Here is a 14,715-nt window from a genome sequence, read left to right as displayed (position 1 = left end):
ACTGAAGTGCTTCAATCCAACAGTGAAATCTTTAGATTTAATCTAGCATGGCACCAGAGTGCGAGAAAAGCAACCACAGAAGAACACAGCACATACCTAAGTGATTTTCTTTTTCTCTCAAATTCTCATTAGCTTGATTTCACTTGATTTCTGCCATACAGAAGTTAGATGTCTTCCCTTAGTCGTCTGCATTAGTGGAGAGAGTGTTGCATTAATCACTCTCCAAATCCCGACCTTGAATCTTTCTCACTAACCACAAGGAGAGCCATGACAACTAACTTGGACGAGAAACCTACAGTTCATATAGCTCAAAGCAAGCAAATTTTGGAAGAATATGAAACCATAGGAAGAAAAATGTCTCAAGTATTTTATGTTGATACTTACTGCTTGAATGTTTTCAGACCAAAGAAAACAGTGACAGAAAAGCTCTTATGAAGATATTTAATCCATTACACCAAGATGATTCCCTCTACCAGCAAGAAACTGGCACAGCTGTGTCTCACTTTGCATCGAGGGGTTTTTTGTTACTGGTATGAATGACAGATTTGAATCTGGCAGTACTTTCAGTCTGGTTTGTCCAGCTAAATGAAGATAAAGTGTATTTTGCACTACAAACAGATGACATGGCACTTTTTTTTTTAAAAAAAAAAAGCTCTATACCATCCTCTAAACATGTAAGACACAGCAGCTAGACTATTATTTTACACTTTGATCAATGCAACTCTGCAAGTCTCCCATGCCAATAATTATCCTCTTTTGAATTGGCGTTTGGTGAGATTATTAGAACAAAACCAGGAAATTATAACCACAGTTTATACTCCTAGCTTTCGCAAAATATAGGTTAAGGTTTTGCAGTGTAGTAAACTATAATCAATAATCTTGCTGCTTCTTTAGTAATCCAAAAGCACTATCTAGATTGTAGCTGTATTGCTTAGTCTAAAAATTAACATGTACAAATTAAATAGGACATATGTCAAATAGATGTATAGACACAGTATTCATATATGAAAAGTAATTATTTGTGTTAAGAACAAAAGTCCAGTTTTGAGCTACTCAATTAAGAATAAAGACAAACAATATAAGCTTAATTATTATTATTTTAACATGTTAAAAATACAGTCACATCAAAATAGGATACACAGTTATAAAACTGTTGCAGATGACATAAGAAAATAGTGTGTATATATTTTATATATAAAAATCTACAGTATTTACTAATGCTGATACATATTTTGGAGCCTTGTATTGCTTGCACAAATGAATTGTACAGCTTTGTTACGAATTACAGAACCACCATTAAACACTGAGATTATTACACTTAGCCACAATATTATATACATATATTTCTAAGCTGCTGTAAGCAATCAGAACTAAGGTAAGCCCAACTCATATTTGCCTTCACAAGTTCAGTTTAGGGTTTCAGTGTAGTGTTTTGCTACTATTCGCTGCAGTTGGCAATTTTTAAAATATAAAATTGCCGAGTTCATTAAAAATTACACCAGACATTATATACACAAAAAAGTTTTTTGAAATATACTAAGTAAATGTTATTTCCATTTGTAAAAATTGTTTTATTTCTGTACCTGAAAACTTAAAAAGCCAACCTGCAGCAATAATAGGCACTAAAGCTCATTCTTCAAAAGAAAAAAAATAAAATAAAAATCAATTTCTATTGTTCTCAGTTAACAAATCTTACAAAAAAAAAAAAAAAAAACAAACCCAAAAAACAACCCCAAGACACCTTCCAAACTAACCAAAACTGGTGTTGATACCAATGTTTGGTACAAGTGTTAGAAAAATGTCTCTGTTAAGCACTCCAAGGACCTCTTCTGGCAAGATGCTCACCTGCCTCAGCCCCACTGGTTTCACTGAGGTCAGCGCCTTCAGCACTTCCCGCACGGCACCCAGCAGCTCGCAGGACCACATCCTGCCTCTGCCACTTAACCTGCATTTTCCTTCCACCCCCAATTCACAGTCAAGGAAAGGAAAACATAAAGTAGAAAAGGCTGCAAACACTAATTAAAAATACTCGCATTACTGGGAGTTTAACCTTCCTATTAACAGTCGGGATCATTGTAGTGTAAAGCACCACACTGTCTCTCAGCAGCCTGGTAGCACAGCAGCGCATGCCCAATCACAGACACGAACCTACCAGCTCTTTTTTGGGGTAAAAAAGGGGGGGAAAAAAAAAATAAAATTGACATGACAAAGCTTAAGAGAAGGGACACTGCATTACTCACACACCTCAGGGAACTGAGCTCTGACCAAATCTCGGACTCCTGCGTGTACTTCACAGGAGTGTGGAGGAGCTGGTCATTCTCTGATACCTGTGAGATTTGCCCCTGCAACCAGTTTCATTTGACAGCACAGCAAAAAGCAAAGAGTGCAGCACCATTTCTGTATCTGGCATTACTCTTGCTGTGCTCCAATATTTTGCATATAGGACAACATTCTGAAGGTAGATTTGGGTGAGAAGGTAAAAATTACTCACTTTCAATGCACCTAAAAAACTAAACACTGCCCTGAATTTGAAGCACCATTTGTTAGCCAGACTGGAGAGACATTTTTGGCTTTCTGCTTCTGCCTGCCTGCTCCTTCTTGCTGAGGAAAATGACAAACAGTAGTCAAAGGAGAGGAAATGAACTGTCACGTAAGATTAAATTAATAATCCCAAAGCATCTCTCCTGCCCAGAACAGATACTGGGATGCTGAGGCAGCTGTATAAAAATGACAGAAAATCCCATTCAAAATGAATGGTTTCTCAAATAAATTACAAAGAAAAATTAACATGAAATAAAAGTACTTCACAAGCTTTGCACAAAGTTAAATGCATTTACATTTGAACTCTCTAACTCTTTTCCATACGCGTTTGTGTAGTATAAGTGCACACCTGGCGCTGCGCACATGCATCTACAGTGCATTAACAATGTCAGTCAAAATAAAACTTGTAAATGTGTTACAGGTTTTAGGCAGACAGATTGTAACCCAAATTATTTAAATGTAAGGAACAATGACAGTATTAACCACATGGCGCGTATGATCTTATTGCTTTTTTATGTGCATCAGATCACTTTCAACAGCTTCAATGCAAGCCTAAGAACTCAACTACCCTTCAATGAAAGCCTGAAACATCCTTCGTAGTAGTGTTGTTCTTTTTGAGACTCGTGTGAACTGTCTGCATTTCATAGAAGAACTGAGGTGGACTACTACTAACACAGCAATGTTTATCTGGTTTTGATTCTTGCCATTTTACTAAGTACAGACAAGATTCTCAGAGAAGCACGGATTCATGCATAGACAATCCATCGCTTCTATTTCGATAGTGCTGGGCTTGAGCTGATGGGCTTGAATATTGGTATTGCGGTGAATCATGCTCTTCAAAGTTTGGGGAAGTTCTGTATCTTATTGGACTGTCCACAGAAACAGCAGGAAGACTATGGTCTTGAAAAGGCGTTGACTGAAAATGCTGGTATTTCTGGAAATTATCCAAGTGGCCTTTGTTAACGTCTTGGCTCCAGGGCTGCCTGTAGGGTTCATGTCTGTAAATATATGCAGCATCTGGCCACTTTTTATCTTCTGGTAAATAATCCACTGGAGGGATTATGAATTTGACACCTGCAGGAGGCCTTGAGTTGCTGGTGTAAGCATCGACAGGGGCTACTTCTACCTGACCAGGGGTTGGTGAAAGAGGATTTTGGCGACTGGCAGGATAGGAATTCATTTGTAGTTTATCTGGAGAATAATCTACTGAAATAAAAGAACCATACAGCCTACCAGAAGGGCTGGTTCGATTCCCATGGTAATGCAGAGGTACAGAACTTGTATTGCCTATACTGGAAACATGCTTTGGAGAATTTCCACGGTACGTAGGTGGATTACTATAACATGGCAGCGGGTGTTTTACATTCAGTCCATGAGGTGGTCCATCAGCTTGTGATGGGTATTTTGGAGATCTGGGTTGTGAAGTACATGTGTAACTACTGGGTATTTTTAATGGAGTTGGTATTTTTTCAGTTTGCTTTCTTGGACTATTGGAATATGTTACATGCCTAGGGCTCTGTGGACGAGCTCTCTCAAGCATATCTTCAACAAGATTCTCATTCTCAACTTCCGGAACATTGTCATACTGCGATGCATTAGACCCTCGCTTACCTTCATCAGCATCCAAAACCCTCATCTTTTGCTTTACACTCAAAGGCTGCGTTTCTCCAGGACTTGGTGGTGGGCCTGAAACTGAATGGTTTATTTGCCTTCCTTTCACCTCTGCAGTAAGTTTCATGGTCTTTTCAATTATTCTGATGTCAGACGGTTTATTCCACTTAGGTATAAATTCCCTTCTTGTATTTGAAGTAGCGTTAGAATTTTGATTAGCAGCTGCATTATTATATTGTCTTGAGCTGTCTTGCTCTGTTGGCTGAGGCTTTCTTCTAGTATCTACCTCGTTCTTCGGCATACTACTTTGTGTCTCTACTGGTCGAGCCTTCTGCTGTTTTAAGGAAGGTTTCTTTTCCAGTGAATTAATTCTTTTTCGGTTATTTGGTGAACTTTCTGGTTCTTCCCCTGGGATTGGTCTCCTCTCTGTCCTTCTTGTTGTTTCTGTACCCGTGCTGTTCTGTCCATTAAGCATTGGAGTGGAGTTAAGTGTAGCAGGCTGAGGCCCTGATGGAATCTGCCCCAGTGGCTTCTTTGGAAATTCATCTTCTTTACCTAAAACAAGAATAGTAATAACACAAATTCACCTTTGTACAGAAGTCTTGTTAGATCTGTTGGTCATGCAAGCAAAAGCACCTATTAACTCTACTACCTGGGCCTCTTCTCTGGGTCACCATTCTGCTAAACACCTCAAAGGTTTTTGTGTATACTGACACAGAACAATGATTTTGTTTAGGCTCTCACCTCAACCAGTTACTCTCCTCTTCCTTTCTACAATTGATACAATCTTGCCAAACATTTGCTCATTCATGACACTGGTGCAAAAAGAATCATTTCCCTGGATGACATTTTGGTTACAGTAACCACTCTGTATTTAACCCTCCTCACATCGTCCCCATCACATTAAGTAAGCTACTTTGTCCACTTTAAAAATCCTTCCCAATATCCCTCTTCCGTTCTATTGTCTTCCATCCATTCTTCCATTCACTGATCTTTTAATGTTCACCTCTGGTAAGCTATACTATCAGCTCCTCACTCACATGCACAAACTTCCTAGCGGACATCTTTGAACTTCCACTTCTTTATTTGGGTGGAACTCCTCATTAACATCTGTGCAGTTAAGTCCTTGTTCCTCTTCAATCCCTGCCTAGAAATTTCATCTTCAGTATCAAAAAGCTACAGTATGACTAAAGGACTCTATGCAGAATCTTATTTTTTTCAGTTCAGTTTTTTTTATCAGTTATAGAACAACTAAGTAGCTAATACTAATACTGGCTATGTCATGATTCCAATGGAGTGTTCAAGGGATGAGCTTCCCTGAACACAAGGACATAATTTACAGAACTGGGATATGAATGGAAAGTACTCCCAGACTGGAGCTCAACACATCGCAACAGCCAGGGGAAAACACCAGTTATGTAGGCACCCTGAACAATCCACACTGACACTACAGAAAGAACAAAGTAGTATTTCATTGCTTCATGGTGCTCATAAAATAATTTACATCAAATTTTCCACTGCCGTTTTCCTGCTTAAGTCAACACCCTTCACATTCTCAGCCAAAGTCTTTTATTATATCCACTTGCATATAACTTATTTGTGTAATACATTACTTTCCCATTATAAGCAGAAAAGGTCACATGCTTGTCATTAAATGCATTAATCTAAATTTATTTGATGTTCAGTATTTCCCCCAAATTAAAACAAACTTTAAAGTCAGCATGACCAAAGAAATCCTACTCACTCTGTATCTATCTATTTAGCAAAAGATCTGTTGTAAGGAGAATAAAAAAGAAATGGCTACCCTTGCTTAAGTGTTATGCAAAATTGGTCATAAAAAAAAAAATAAAAACATCACTGTCAGTTACTTTAAGCCCTGCTTCTTCATAAAACAAGAACTGTAGAATCCTTCTCAATCATCAAAGATCATAAACTTAGCACCTCGCTCTTTCTAGCTACTTGTAATTAAAATTCATCTCTATATGGGTTCACAGGAGCGAATACATACAAATGTCTCTATCCCTGACACGAGCGCTGTGGTTAGAAGTGAGCTATGTTCATTTTTACAGTCAATAGTATGAGTTCAATCTTTGATGACTGGTGCATGATAGAGATACACAGAGGAAAGCCAGCAGCCAAGGTCAGTATTATTATAACAGCATAATAAACCACCATCACGGATCAGCTGCTATATAAACTAAATGAAAACTTACAGCTTGTGCCAGCTAGGACATAGCAAGAGGACAGCAGAGAAGAATACAGTGATGCCATGTGTCATGACAAGGTAACTAAATAAAAACAAACAAACCTTAACAGAAAGCCTTTTCTTGATTTTCAAAGTTTTCATGTAAGGCCAAAGGCCAAAAGGAAACCTAACCTTTCCTTTAAAAACACGTAATTTCAGAAACCTCAGTTTACATATAACAAACAGCCTACCCACACTTTCTGCAAAAACCCCTTCCATTTTTATTTTCCCCTAGTTATTCTCTGCTCAATTATGATCATACAATTCTTCAGATACACAAACCTATGCCCTTACACTGAAGGTACTCACTGTCTGCCTTGCTACAACCTGGCAAAGGAAGATACTCATGCTGAGCCCTCTCCTCAATTACTTGTCCCCAAAGGGGAGATTCCACATGTTGTAACAGCTTACAGGATTACACACCTGGCACACTATACTCTCTGATGGAGAACACCTACGCAAATGGTTGCAAAACAGTGCAGCAGGTTACATGGTGGGGTAGGGCCTCAGTGTGAGGCTCCAACGCATAGCTCTTGGAATTACAAGTTTTGTGGTTTGTTCTCCTTCACTATGGGGCCCCATTATCCAGAAATCAGGCTAAAACCTGGAGTGTGGCTGTGGAGATTTGCATTCCCCAGCAGCACACCATCAGAAGAGCAGATGAGGGGACAGAGGAATGAGTTGCATGGATGCTGTAAACTGATGATTTAACAGCTCTGCAATATACCGTCTGGCGCACCAGCCTCTTCAAAATTGTTCTTTGTGGACAGCAATTCACTTTTTGAACTTGCTTCAGTCTGGCAAAAGGCATTTGTACCAATTAATTGCATTTGCATCCTCAACCATAGTGTCAGGCAAAGCTGAGGATTTCACCTTCTAAATAAAAGTGAATTTTGCCCTTAATAAATATTCCTGATACTGGAACTATATATTACAATGCTTTCAATCTTACTAATTTTGAGTGTCAAAATAGCAAGAAGTCTGAATTAAGAAACAACATTCAAAGTACATACTAAAAACTAATCATCTAAATCATACAGAACTAGGCTTTATAAGCTGCTAATCCACTTATAACCTCCAGGTGATCACAGTCATTAATGGGACAGCATAAGAAAATGGCTCCTCAACAGCTCTAAATTCTTTAATTTCTGTCCTTGTATGCAATAAATGCTTTAGAAAAATTATTTCTTTTCTTCCGTGCTTAAATTATGCAAAATATATATACACATACATAATAAAAACTGAAGACAAGGCCCTCTAGTAGCTGCAATGCTTCCTTCATTTGTACAAAGACATTAAAAGTATGAACTGATTTCCTTTCTTCCAGCTATTACTCTAAGAGCATACAGAGCAATATGAGATCCTTTGAAATATACTTGGTTGTACAATAAAGGTGAGTTTTGTGTGAGTTTGTGTTTTTTTTTTTTTAATTTCACACACTTAAGGTTTCTTAATTACCATTAAGCTCTAATAAAACCCAAGTGAGAATACTGCAGGCATTTTTATTGAATTCTATCTGGGATGCTTTGAAGATTACTTTCTGTCATCTTTCCTTCACATGTCAGGGTAAAAAAATACACTACAACTAGGCGTATGTGGGCTGCACTGTCTAGGTGACGTATGCTATAACATGAATTACAGAAGTAAAATGAGTATCAGGGAAGTTTTACCATGTCTGTTGTGAAACACTTAAAGCTTGATATTAATTCATGTACTGAGTAACAAGCAAAGCACTCCCAGACAATAGATCATTTAGAAGAAAAGCTCTGCATTCTAACAGCATGATATCATGTTTATAGGCTGGTAATACTGAAGCATAATGCTTTCAGGGAAAACAAAAATATGGAACAATGAGTACGTATCGAAAGAGAGTCAGTGGGGAAAAGAAGAAATATCACTTTAAATCTTAGCCACAGGGCTGCCACAGAACTTTGCCTAACTCCACCTCAGACAGAAACAACTGACACAGCTTGCTTAATTAACCACATCTGCATGTGAAACTTCAAGAAAGGCCACACTGCTAGAGGTGCTCAATGCAGTAATCGAAGCTAAGCAGCACAGGCCTTGTTCTGGTTCAGAAATGCTTGAGGTCTCATCACCTCCTGCCACAAAAAGCGCTGGAGGAAAGGACTTGTGTTACACTGTCTATGATGCTGCAGCACAAAGACATCCTGCAAACTGGTCACCTAAAGGAAAACAGATCTCTTTTAAACTGGAAACCATATTTGATTTTAATTAAAGTATACAGATCATACATAGGCACACACAGAGCCATCACTTCCAGTGGAGGAACTACCAAGGACTTTAAAAACAATAAAAACTCTGAAGTTCAAAAAAAATCCAGAAAATGAAACAAGTAGAGGATAACTTTATCTATCACCGTGCACGTTAATACAACAAGACACTCCTCAAATGCACAAACTAGCATGCAAACTATGTCTATGAATGCTTTAAGCAGTCCACGATCCATAATAATAGCAAGAAAACCATGATGCTGCATGCTGGCAAGAAAGAAAGAAGGTAATAAAAACAAAAAGCTGAGGAAAAAACCCCACAATACGAAAGCAAACAAAAGAAATAAAACCACAGCAAGCATCTCTGCCGTTAAGAGGTACACAAACAGCCTGCCAGAGAAGCACACAAAAGCACCAATTTTTCTTACAGGCCACGTATCTTTTACCTACCAATTTTCCACTCCAAATCTGCCTAAAGCCTCACGTGCAGGTCTCAGCCATCATCTCTTACTACGTTCAGCTAAACTCACTGTTCAAAGTCCTCAGAGGTGACATGAAGAAATTGTATTTGCATTTTTTCAAGGACATTCAACTGAATATCAGTTTGTGCTGTTGATCCAAAGTCTGAGTTAATTCACTTTCTAGACATACCTGCCTGGCTGAGGAACGGAGAAACTTTTGAATTCTGCAAGATTTATTTCTGGGACAAGTGCTTTTTCTATACAATCTATGATGTTTACACACAAAGTTTAAAAGCATTTTAAAACTAGAAATTAAGACAAAGCTGCCCAAGTTCAGCTGTGATCGTTTGGGCAGCAACCTCTACAATCATCGAATGCGTCTTCTGAAGCAAGCTAGGCAATTAGATTTTTCCCAGGTTGCCAGTATTCGCATGAGATGCAGAACTAACCCTCATCCTTCTCTCCCCCTCTTTGTTCACAGGAACAAGTTCCTACACAGAGTTTAGTTACTGTTTTTTCCCAAAGACAAGCATAATAGTTTATATCAGAATTTACAGAGCTGGGACTATAGGATTTTCCCTTTTTCCTTTAGAAGAAACTAGTGATTTAGTTGGCTTGTATGCAGTATAGCATAAAACAAGCAAACAACAAAGAAAATAGGGAAAAAATGGGCGAGGAGGGAGAGAAATGGAAGCAGAGGGAGACAATTTGAGCAAAACAAGAACAATCAGGTGCTTGTTTGCTGCTGGTAAACATATTACTTGACATGAAAAGGAGCAAAGCAAATATGAGCAGATCTGACTGTTCCCAAAAAGATAAGACATTCAAGTCATATTAAAGAAAGTTTTAGTCTACTGCTGCTTCCTTTTAAGCCTCTTCCTGCTCTAACAAGTCTTGGTCACCACCCAGTGGAAGTCGATCTCAACTACAAGACCTTTACAGAAAATTGCTTCAGGAGGCACTAACAGCCTCATGCACTGAATAGCAGACATATAATTGGAGTAAAGTGCTTTAAGTGCTCTCTCCAGTGAATAACAGGCTAGTCCTTAATTTCAGCGCCAGAATACATGCACTTTGACTGTTCTAATACAATTTTCGAGGACGGTAATGGTCATAAAAACAACTCTTAAAATGACATCTTGATATTTTGTATTTACCCTCCGTCACTGATGTCCCGCCTTACTTCTTCAGTTTACAAGTCCAAAAGAATTTTGAAGAAATGTAATTGCCTGCAGTAGAAGCTCAAGCTGCTGTCTGAAAGTCAGCCTCTGCTCCTCCTCCTTTTATGCCATCATCAGCTGAGGAGTTAGTGAAATGAAATCTGTCTGACAACTTGAAGGTAGAACAAAATACACTGGTTGTCCTTCTGATGCTGTGTCACTTTGTAGTAGTGACAGTAAGGAAAACTTACTTTATAAACATCTGCACTTAGATAAACAATAGAAATGTTAACAAATCTAGTCATCAACCAGAGGATACAGATGGCCAGCTGTATGTCTGTAAGCTACCTTTGCAAAAAAAAAAAGTTTCTAAAATTAAACACTCTGTTTTACATCCCTAATTCCACATTTTTTTCCAGAAAATAAACTTCCTTGAAAAGTCAGATTGAAATAAGAATATGAACATGAGCAACGTAACTATCTGGATCATATTTTTAAAAAGCATGCAAGTTTTAAACAGTAAAGGTTTTTAAATGATGCAAAGCCAATCTCTAAAACTGCTGAAAATAATATACTAATTATATTAGTATAGTTTGATATATTATTTTCCTTCATAATATTGTAAAATACTTGTATCACACAAGAAACAAGGCAGAAAAATAAGTTGATTAAAATATGAAGTGCATTGTATGAAATAGCTACTCATGTATTCTTCAAGCACAAGCGAAAAATCCAAAATTCCTCTGAAACAAAACACAACCAAAAGAGAGACAACATAAGAAACAGGAAAGTCAAGCTGACTTACATATTTCTATTGTTTTGGCTGTCAAAAGGTGCATTAACAGCAGAGAACAGACATTATTTAACAGATTATCAACCTAATATATTCTTCTCCAGCCACTGAGGAGTATTTAGACAGATATTTAAATAAAAGATACTGATAATAGATTTAATAAAATATACCTTGAAAGATAAATAGCAGATAAACACTTTAAAATTGATGACAAATGCAAGATTCAAACTTTGCTAGTTTTCCCTGAATACAGAAAAGGCTGGGACAACTAGAAGAACTGAGTCAGAGTTTAAAACTGCTGTTTCCACACACAAATATAGTTTAGATGATCACAAGACCAAGGGCAGATTCCAAATTTGCCAATACTGCTTTAGAATTAAGACACAAGACCTCTATCTCTGATTTAATACCTTCTCAGCTGCTGTAAATTCAATTAGACTTACAGTGATAAAAATCCAACCCAGCACGCCTCTGCCCTCCCTTTTCAGGACATCAAAGTGCAGGTGATAAACCATCTCAAGAACAGACCTGAGAGCCTTCAGCCTTGAAGGTGGGCCTGTCTTGTTTATGAGACACTAATCATTTTCAGTCACTTATTTTTAAGTAGAATATGAAACTTTCACTGGTAAGCACTTTAATAAAGTCAGACATTATAAAACCGTATGTATTAATATACAAATATTGTTTATTATTAAACACAGCATTATTTATGTAGTCCTACAGCAGTAACTTACAGCAAAGCTGGAAATTCTATCCGTATCTTGTGACCATTTAAAGAATTTTGCTGCTGTTTTAAATAACAGCCAAGGAAAGAATCTGCATCAAGAAAATTTGGAAATCAATGGCGTATACTGAGAAATATTCCTTTCACTATGCTCTAGACATCATCCTTGAATTAAGGATGAGACTGGCTGCTCTGCATCAGCTCTGTCTCCTTGAGACGAATGTAAGAGGGACATGCACCTGTTGGAGGATGCCCAGAGGAGGGCCACAAAGATGGTCAGAGGGCTGGAGCACCTCTGTGAATACAGGCTGGGGCTGCTCAGCCTGGAGAAGAGAAGGCTATGGGGAGACCTTAAGAGCACATTCCAGTACCTGAAGGGGCCAACAAAGCTGGAGAGGGACATCTTAGCAAGGCCTGTGGTGACCGGACTAGGGGGAATGGCTTTAAACTGAAAGAGGGCAGATTGAGATTAAGATAAAAGGAAGAAATTCTTCACTGTGAGGGTGGCGAGGCACTGGCACAGGCTGCCCAGAGCAGCTGTGGATGCCCCATCCCTGGAAGTGCTTGAGGCCAGGTTGGACAGGGCTGGGAGCATCTGGTCTAGTGGAAGATGTCCCTGCCTATGGCAGGGGGGGTTGGAACTAGATGGTCCTTAAGGCCCCTTCCAACCTAAACCAGTCTGTGACATACAGGAGTCATACAGATTTAGATGAGCGTGCTGTTCAGGAACCAGCTGTGGTATGGACACTCTTCATAACGTTCAGGCAACCCAGAAAATACCAACTACCTTTCCTACTAAACTCGCTTGAGGATATATGTCAGAGGACAAATACCTTAAAGGACAGTTTCTACCATACAGCCTGCCTCTCTGAGGTTTTGATAACCAAGTGACTTGCCAATAAGAAGAGTGCTTATCCATACCATTTACTGTTCCCGTAGAATCCCTGGAACAAGGGATGCCTACCGTGGGTTTTGAGAACAGCACTTCAGTTGCAAGCCATCCTCTGAAGGTTATAGTTGCTAAGCACAGGCTATCCAATACTGGCCAGCAGTTAGACTAGAAATTGCCACAAAGAGGAATGAAAACCCATGGTCTGCTTTATGCAAAATAGCCCTAGTCTTGGCAAAAGCATTTCAGTGACATCCAAAATTAGCACGATCCGCTCAATGCCCATGTTCTGGCTGAGCACTGTAAGGGCTTTAGCACTGAGAAAGTGTTAAAAAAGTCCCTTCCTCCCTCTGTGCTCTGAAGGGAACAAGCAGCATCCTTCATTTCATGGGAAAAGCCATGGAAGAAGCAAGCCAGAGAAAGCTACATCAGGCATAAGCAGACATACACTTTCAAGTAACACAGAAGTTATTACCTCCTTTAATATCATACTGCAGCTTACCCTACTAGGGCAGGAAAATCTATATAGCCTAACAAAGGATGCCAGATGGAAAATTCCACTGAGCTTAATTAGCTCACTGCTATTCCTGGATGATAGATACTGATGCGACTGTAAGATGAAGATTTTTTTCTTTTTTTCTAATGTGTGTTTTTACTTTAGTTTTTACAGGTGTAATTGTTGTTCACTAAAAAAAAAGTACAAGATAGGAAGTAGTGCTTTGATTTCAAGTGAGAAAACTAAAACACTCTCTTCTCACGCTACAGTGGATACTTACATAAACAGTCACTTTTTTGTGTATTGTTGCACGACATATAATGGTTTCATAAGTTTTACATGAAATTAGAAGAAAAATGGTAGCAAGAGGCTGAAGGTAGTAAAGATCAGACAGACACGTGTATTAGGTTTGTGTGACAAGGTTTTTGGTAGTGGTGGGCTACAGGGCTGGTTTCTGTGAGAAACTACTAGAAGCTTCCCCTGTGTCTGATAGAGCCAGGGCCAGCTGGCTCCAAGATGGATCTGCCACTGGCCAAGACGGAGGCCATCAGTGACAGTGGTAGCACCTCTGGGACAGCTTATTTAAGAAGGGGGAAACAGTACCTGTGCAACAGCAATTGCAGCCAGAGAGAAGAGTGAGACTGTGTGAGAGCAGCAGCCCTGCAGCCCCCCGGGTCAGCGCAGAAGGGGCAGGGGGGGCTCCAGGCACCAGGAGCACAGATTCCCCGGCAGCCCACGGTGAAGCCCCCAGCCAGGCAGGCTGTGCCCCCAGCCCAGGGAGCCCACCGGGGAGCAGATCCCCACCTGCAGCCCATGGGGGACCCCAAGCCCAGACAGGGGGTGCCCAAAAGAGCTGTGACCCACAGGCAGCAGTGCTGGGGCAGATCCGGGCAGGGCCTGTTGCCCCGTGGGGAGAAGAGCCCGTGCTGGGGACCCTGCGGGGGACCCGTGCTGGAGCAGTTCATGAAGAGCTGCAGCCCATGGGAAAAACCCACGTTGGAGGAGTTTGTGGAGGACTGCCTTCCACAGGAGGGACCACATGCTGGAGCAGAGGAAGAGTGTGAGGAGGAAGGAGCAGCAGGAGCAATGTGTGATGAACTGACCACAACCCCCATTCCCTGTCCCACTCTGCTGCTTGTCAGGGAGGAGTCAGAGAAGTTGTGAGTGAAATTCAGTCTGGGAAGAAGGGAGGGGTGGGAAGAAGGTATTTTAGGATTTGATTTTATTCCTTATTACCCTACTCTGATGTGATTGGTATTAAATTAATTTTTCCAAGTCAAGTCTGTTTTGCTCATGACAGTAACTGATGAGTGATCTCCCCATCCTTATCTCAAGCCAGGAGCCTTTCATTACATTTTCTCTCCCCTGACTGTTTGAGGAGGGGAGTGATAGAACAGCTTGGTGGGCACCTGGCATTCAGCCAGGGTCAACCCTCCACAACACGTGAGCAAAGCTGAATGTCTAGAGAATGCTGAGAATCTGCAGAAAAACATTATTGCCTGAAGACAGTGATTAGTAAAACCAAAATGAATATCAGAGTGGGAAAAGAAACAAACAAAAA

General features: G+C 39.8%; 1 protein-coding gene across 3 annotated transcripts in view; it reads right to left on the bottom strand.

Annotated features, from left to right (window-relative positions):
* Nucleotides 1–427: 427 nt before the first annotated feature.
* Nucleotides 428–14,715, bottom strand: part of USP6NL (USP6 N-terminal like) — a 131,439-nt gene continuing 117,151 nt past the window's right edge. For all 3 annotated transcript variants that reach the window (XM_037388808.1, XM_037388810.1, XM_037388809.1), the window contains one exon: nucleotides 428–4,707. In XM_037388808.1, the coding sequence (XP_037244705.1) occupies nucleotides 3,272–4,707 (1,436 nt within the window). In that variant the 3' untranslated portion in view covers nucleotides 428–3,271. The remainder of the gene's footprint in view (nucleotides 4,708–14,715) is intronic.

This window comes from Falco rusticolus, chromosome 5, assembly GCF_015220075.1.
Source record: "Falco rusticolus isolate bFalRus1 chromosome 5, bFalRus1.pri, whole genome shotgun sequence".
NCBI lineage: Eukaryota > Metazoa > Chordata > Aves > Falconiformes > Falconidae > Falco > Falco rusticolus.
Note: the sequence above shows the minus strand (reverse complement) of the source record. Positions and strands in the feature narration are given on the sequence as shown.